Raw genomic sequence first — 7,449 nt, 5'->3', positions numbered from 1 at the left:
TGTGTGAGTCTGTAGCAGGGTGCAGGTGTCCTGACAGTTGAACCCACCTGTCAGATTGTCCTACCAGGACTTATGGCACATAAGCACTCGAAGGTCAGGGTTACAGTTAGTTTAGCGCTACGGTAGGAAAATCTGACAAGGTGGGGTAAATCGACCGAACACCTGGCCAGACACAAGGCCAGTATTTTTTATCATAGATTGTATATGTAGGTACACGAGGCACCATTATAACAGGCCAGTTACTAAACCAAACATCGTTTTTACACTGTTATAAGTCTGTTAAGAAAACCTATAGAAAAAGAGAGAAAGTTTGAGACTTGTAACATCATTGACATTGCTGGCGACTGCATCAATGAAGTCCTCTCTCCATAACATGTCATCCTCAACTCTTTATTAAAGAAAGACAATGAGGGATTCTAAGTAACATCATAAAAAAAAACATCACAATCTAACAGTGCTCACACACTCAAAAGGTCATGGTGGTGTCTGTAAAACAGATATAACAATCACCTCCCAAAAAATAACTGTAAGAACACAGTATAGCTGCTTATGCTAAAAGGTGCAGTAAGTTTGCACAGCATGTAACATATCCATGTACCCAGTTAACACAGACTTGACCTGCTGTTGAATGTTTGCATTTCGATGAGATTTACTCAGAGGAATGATAAATTGAGATGAAATTGTTATGAACTAGCATAACAACCTTGTGCCATGTAGTGTAGATGACCAGGGAAATTAGGTCCTTTGATACTTGTTTATTTTTGAAAAATGTGAAGGAAGCATATGTCGAATGCTGCCATAGAGTAAAGTAAGGCTGAATAAGATTTTATCATTTGTCAGGTACTGCTCTCTACCAGGTTTTTACCAACGTTGTACATTGGTACCTAAATTACCCCAAAACCTAATATGGTTCTCTTTACATTTTTTCTTTCTTGTACTGCTCATACAAAAACTCAAAATTCGGTTTCTAATCTGCTTCAGTTTCAGACCATATATAAGCGGGTTTAGAATTGGAGGAATAACTAAAAATTGTACTGCCATGAAATTCCGAAAGTTTTGTGATGTGTCTTTCGAACCATATCTACTGTACAGAACATCAAACAACAGAGCAACTGCTACATTAATTAAGGACAGTAAATGTGGCATGCAGGTCTGCATGAACTTTCCCCTGTTTTCAATAGACTTCAAACAAGACCTGATAAGATATGTATATGAACAAACAACTAATATTATATGTGTAACATAAAACAGAATAGCAATATACCCTATTATATTGTTCACTGTAATTGAAGAGCAGGAGAGTTTAACAATAGACCAGTTTGCACAGTAAAGCTTCTCTATATGTGATCCACATAAACTCAGTTTACTTGTTAAAAGAGTGAGAACAGTTAATACACAGAATGTAGAGAGCCAAGGATACGACACTAACCAAGCGACCCTCTGCCTGGTCATTACAGAGTGATACTCCAGTGGTCTACAGATTGCCACATACCTGTCATATGCCATCACTGCTAGAATTACAAAGTCTCCACAGGAAGAAGAATAAATGACAAAAGTTTGGATTAAACATCCTGCATGAGAGATAACCTGCAGATCAGACAGTAGATCTAGAAGGAACTTGGGGTAGAATCCTGCTGTGCCCAAAAGTCCACTGATGCACAAGTTACACAGGAAGATGTACATGGGCTCATGGAGGTTTTCATCCAGGATGATGGTCAAAATGAGAGCAAAATTTACTAGTGTAATCACACAGTAACACAGTAAAGTAAGAGAGAAGAACGTGTCTCTGTTTTCCATCATCTCATCAAACCCAGAAAGAGTAAACCATGTCACTGTTGATGCATTGTCACTAAAGGTCATATCTGTGAAGAAAGTTAAATTATTACAAAAACATTTTATTTTCCAATTCAATCACATAGATTGACCATAGTATACCTGCTAATAAAAATAAGTAAGAAGGTTACACAATATGTAGAATATAAGTAGAGAGTATGTAAAAGAGTAAGTAAAATTGTGTAACAGTGCACGGGTTGAAATGGTCCATGAGAAATAAATTCAGCACATACATGTACATTACCTTGTGTTGGGATACACCATCGATGAGATATCTTAAGAATCACCCATGCACTCTACATGTAGCAGTATTTTATGTCCTCTAGCACGATGACCTCATACCATGTGGAAGGACAGGGAATTCAGGCCCTTGACACCGTTTGGATTAGAAAGGAGTGAAGGGAGGAGGGGTGTTGCTAGATGTGGTCATACTGTAAACCTTTAGATCTCTAATGAGAAGTTCAAAGAAATGTATAGGCCCGATTTTAATGTGTAAGCTCCTGTATGTTACCAAGTTGTTCTTCTAGAGATTGGGAGTAGTCAGGTATATGAAAACAGCAGGTGGTGCTGTTCACCTTACACAGACTCCTTCTTGAACATACATCATGGCCAATCCCAGATGTATCTGTATTACAAAAAGGATGAGTTTTTGTCAGAGGCGTTGTTAGACGTAAAAGTCTCATGGGGCACAGGCCCCTATTCATATCAATTTTTTCTTTCAAGCTTGCTGCGCACAATGCACTACTAGACTATAGAAACTCCCCTTGCTTAACCCACTATACAACAATTCAGGGACACAAGTTTGATATCAGCTTTGGTAGGGACATCAATAGTTAATGCGAGCGCGCCCATTTTTTTCGCATTCATTTGAGCGCAAATACTGTTTTTTTTTAGCTTCATGTAATAATGTTTTTATGTATTAGTCCAAATAAAATGATCGGTTGGTCTCATTTAGAAACTATCTTTAGTCTTGTAATGTTTTCTTAGCCTACTTCATTTCTGAATTATTAAAACTCAAACTTTAGATTTTACTGGGGCACAGCAGATTTATACTGGGGCACATAAAAGGTCTAATGGTCTAAGGACGCCCATGGTTTTTGTGTGTATTAAGACTCCTCTCTTGGAGTCAAGAGGTTACTTGATGTACACTATGTATTTATCTATATAGACACTTTCCTTGTTCTTCTTCATTCCAGGGTGTTTAAATCACCCTGTAACCAAGTCATGTCATTCCTTAGACCACCAACTGAGTACTGATTACACCAATGGTGTAATCATCAAAACTCACATCAATAAACTCAGATTCAACCCTTTTCAATTGACTCTGCATTTTAATGGCCACGGATTGAAATCATCACAACAATAACCATCTCTCTATTCTCCATAGGGAACCTCTCCAAAACAGAACTTCTCGTCATCCCGGTTAAACCCTCCATCTCCCACGATCTGTCAATCACCCTGGTATCTGCGACGGTGACCCCTTCATCCTCTGCCAGGAACCTTGGGGTTACCATGGACGAGTTCTCCCTCACAGCCCACATTGCTGCAGTCTCCCGGTCGTGTAGATTCACCCTCTACAACATCTGGAAGATCAGGAGATACCTGTCTGAGCACTCCAACCAGCTGCTAGTCCAAGCACTGGTCCTCTCCAAGTTGGACTACTGCAACTCGCTGCTCGCTGGTCTCCCAGCATGTGCAACCCGCCCTCGTCAGAGGATTCAGAACGCAGCGGCCCGCCTGGTTTACAATCTACCCAGACGCTCCCATGTTACCCCGCTCCTCATCTCTCTCCACTGGCTACCCATCAACGCCCGTATGAGATTCAAGACAGCGGTGAACAGGACTGCACCCGACGACATCAAGTCTCTGCTGCAGCCTTACACCCCCACCCGCCACCTATGGTCCTCTTCTGACAACCGCCTGGTGGTCCTACCGCTCAAGACTGCTCGGTCCCAACACAAGTTCTTCTCCTGTCTGGCCCCCCAATGGTGGAACGAGCTCCCCACCTCCATCAGGGACACTGACTGGCTCCCCACCTTCAAGAAAAGGCTCAAGATCCATTTGTTCCGGGAGTACCACAGCATTTAGGAATGCTTGATTAGACCTGATGTTAGTTTCCTCCAGGATCACAATGACTCTTATTGAGAGACTTGTTGCTTTTGTAGGTTAGTTACAAACAAAGTTAACTCTTGAACTCTTGTACTTGCTGTGAAATATTTTAATGTTGATTGTTCTTCTACAGGTACAGTCTTGCACTTTTCATGTTATTTTAATTTGTAACTTGTGTAACTGCATGCTCTTATGGGTCTTCCCTTGGCACTTGTTTAGTTTTTCACAATGTATGCTTCATGTTTTGGCTGCTTGCAGTGTTTGGGACTACCTCGTTGTTATGATCAGTGACCTATGCTCTTTTGTAAAGCTCTCTCTTGGAAGTCGCTTTGGATAAAAGCGTCTGCTAAATGCATAAATGTAAATGTTTTAAACCACTACTGTCACTTTCATGATTATGTTTTATACACACTACATCAACACATAACTTCTTGTGTTTTCTTTCTCACATTCAATTCCATTCTCTTTTTATACAATTTTATACTTGTTGTCTACATATATGCTTTAGATGACTTGCTTCATAGTCCAGATAGGTGTCAGCATGGAGGCTTGCAGAAGGTAGAGTGTGTGAGTCTGTAGCAGGGTGCAGGTGTCCTGACATTTGAACCCAACTGCCAGATTGTCCTGCTAGGGCTTATGGCACATGCGCACACCAAGGTCAGGGTTACGGTTAGTTTAGCGCTACGTTAGGAAAATCTGACAGTAACACAGTAAAGTAAGAGAGAAAAATGTGGCTCTGCGTTCCATCATCTCATAAAACCCAGAAAGAGTAAACCATGTCACTGCTGATGCATTGTTGCTAAAGGTCATATCTGTGAAGAAATCGAAGGATTAAAACCGTCAACCATATCGGCTGACTATAGTATAACTACTAATATGTTAAGGATATACAATATGTAACGTGTCTGCAAAGAGACATACGGTGTAACATTGTATAAGCAATCAATACAAGAAAAACATGTACGTTACCTGGTGCTGGGACACACCATTGATGAGATCTTAACCCTAAAAGCACCCTACATGCAGCAGTATCTTATGCCCTCTAGCACAATTACCTCATACCATGTGGGTGGACAGGGAATTCAGGCCCTTGACACTGTTTGGAATCAGAATCAGAATTTTTTATTACCGTTTGGATATGTAGGTCCACGAGGCACCATTATAACAGGCCCCTGTTTCTTCACCAAACACTGTTTTCACACTGTTATAAGTCTGTTATAAGAAAACATACATAAAGAGAGGAAGTCTGAGACTTGTAACATCATTGACATTGCTGGCGACTGCATCAATAAAGTCCTCTCTCCATTACATGTCGTCCTCAACTCTTTATTCTAGAAAGACAATAAAGAATGCCAAGTGACATCATTAAAAAACATCACAATCTAACATCACTCACACTCTCAAAAGGTCATGGTGGTATCTGTAAAACAAATTAAAGTATAGAAAATACTAACAATCACCTCCCTAAAAGTTACTGCAAGAACTAGTATAGGTGAAGTATAGGTGCTTATGCTAAATGGTGCAGTAAGGTTGCACAACATTTAATATATGTAGGCCTACCCAGTTAACACAGACTCGACCTGCTATTGAATGTTTGCATTTAGATGGGATTTACTCAGAGGTATGATAAATTAAAGATGAGATGAAATTGTCATGAACCAGGATAATAACTTTGCTCCATGTTGGCTAGATGAGCAGGGAAATTAGATATTTTGACACTTGTTTAGATTTGAAAAGTGTGAAGGAGAGATATGTTTAATGCTGCCATAGAGTACAGTAAGACTGAATAAGATTTTATCATTGGTTGGAACTGCAAGCCATAACAGGTACTGAACTAGCATAACAACCTTGTGCCATGTAGTGTAGATGACCAGGGAAATTAGGTCCTTTGATACTTGTTTTTTTTTTTTTTTTATGTGAAGGAAGCATATGTCGAATGCTGCCATAGAGTACAGTAAGACTGAATAAGATTTTATCATTTGTCAGGTACTGCTCTCTACCAGGTTTTTACCAACGTTGTACATTGGTACTTCAATTACCCCAAAACCTAATATGGTTCTCTTTACATTTTCTCTTTCTTGTACTGCTCATACAAAAACTCAAAATTCGGTTTCTAATCTGCTTCAGTTTCAGACCATAGATAAGCGGGTTTAAAATTGGAGGAATAACTAAAAATTGTAAAGCCATAAAATTCTGAAAGTTTTGTGACACATCTGTTGAACCGTATCTACTGTAGAAAACCTCAAACAACAGAGCAACTGCTACATTAATTAATGACAGTAAATGTGGCATGCAGGTCTGCATGAACTTCCCCCTGTCCTCAATAGACTTCAAACATGACCTGATAAGATGTACATAGGAACACACAATGAATGTTATATGCCCAGTATAGAACATAATGCCAATATAACCTGATATGTTGTTTGCTGTGATTGAAGTGCAAGATAGTTTAACAATAGACCAGTTTGCACAGTAAAGCTTCTCTATATGTGATCCACATAAACTCAGTTTACTTGTTAAAAGAGTGATAACAGAATTAACACAGAATGTAGAGAGCCAAGGATAAGAGACTAACCAAGCGACCCTCTGCCTGGTCATTACAGAGTGATACTCCAGTGGTCTACAGATTGCCACATACCTGTCATATGCCATCACTGCTAGAATTACAAAGTCTCCACAGGCAGAAGAATAAATGACAAAAGACTGAATGAGACATCCTGCATAAGAGATAACCTGCAGATGACACAGTAGATCTAGAAGAAACTTGGGATAGAATCCTGTTGTGCCAAAAAACCCACTGATGCACAAGTTACACAGGAAGATGTACATGGGCTCATGGAGGTTTTCATCCAGGACTATCGTCAAAATGAGAGCAACATTTACTAGTATAATCGCACAGTAACACAGTAAAGTAAGAGAGAAGAATGTGGCTCTGTGTTCCATCATCTCATCAAACCCAGAAAGAGTAAACCATGTCACTGTTGATGCATTGTCGATGAAGGTCATATCTGAGAAGAATCAAAGGATTAAAAAAGTCAACCATCTTAAATGTAGACTGACCTTAATATAGCAACTCAAATCACAATATTTATATGCATAAAGTCATACATTGTAACTTTGTAATATCTACAGCGGTACATGAGAGAGAAATAGAGCACAAACATATGTGTGTACATTACCTGGTGCTGGGACACACCATCGATGAGATCTTAACCCTAAAGGCACTCTACATGTAGCAGTATCTTATGCCCTCTAGCACGATGACCTCATACCATGTGGAAGGACAGGGAATTCAGGCCCTTGACACTGTTTAGATTTGAAAGGAGTGAAAGGAGGAGGTGTGTTGCTAAATGTGGTCATACTGTAAACCTTTAGAACTGTCTAAGAACGTCGAAGAAATGTATTCCTAATGCAGAATTTTCATGCTGCATTTCATTTTCCACTACTGTTTGTTACTTTGTGTATACAAATATAGTATGTTTTTGACTATTTGCTTCAAGTTTCAGT

The 7,449-nt window shown here is 39.5% G+C and overlaps 2 protein-coding genes across 2 annotated transcripts; both read right to left on the bottom strand.

Moving 5' to 3' along the window:
- Window positions 1-552: 552 nt before the first annotated feature.
- LOC146234905 (olfactory receptor 5M11-like) lies at window positions 553-1,860 on the bottom strand. Its single transcript, XM_084688614.1, has 2 exons — window positions 973-1,860; window positions 553-630 (listed from the first exon to the last, which is right to left on the bottom strand). Exons 1-2 carry the CDS (start codon window positions 1,858-1,860, stop codon window positions 553-555), a joined length of 966 nt encoding a protein of 321 aa, XP_084544740.1.
- A 4,113-nt stretch (window positions 1,861-5,973) lies between these two features.
- On the bottom strand, window positions 5,974-6,948 carry LOC146234904 (olfactory receptor 1D2-like). The gene has a single exon (XM_084688613.1). It carries the CDS (start codon window positions 6,946-6,948, stop codon window positions 5,974-5,976), a length of 975 nt encoding a protein of 324 aa, XP_084544739.1.
- Between the last annotated feature and the right edge of the window lie 501 nt (window positions 6,949-7,449).

The sequence above is a fragment of the Hypomesus nipponensis genome, chromosome 23, assembly GCF_054491055.1.
Source record: "Hypomesus nipponensis isolate SF chromosome 23, ASM5449105v1, whole genome shotgun sequence".
NCBI classification, from domain to species: Eukaryota; Metazoa; Chordata; class Actinopteri; order Osmeriformes; family Osmeridae; genus Hypomesus; species Hypomesus nipponensis.
The sequence above is the reverse complement of the archived record's forward strand: the minus strand, read 5'-3'. Positions and strand labels throughout refer to the sequence as shown.

Excerpts from the sequence above, each read along its gene's own strand:
- LOC146234905 (XM_084688614.1), bottom strand. The coding sequence starts at position 1,860 with ATGACCTTTAGTGACAATGCATCAACAGTGACATGGTTTACTCTTTCT. Across the intron at positions 631-972 it reads ATGGTCTGAAACTGAAGCAG|ATTCAACAGCAGGTCAAGTC; the intron begins ATTAGAAACCGA and ends CGAAATGCAAAC.
- LOC146234904 (XM_084688613.1), bottom strand. The coding sequence starts at position 6,948 with ATGACCTTCATCGACAATGCATCAACAGTGACATGGTTTACTCTTTCT.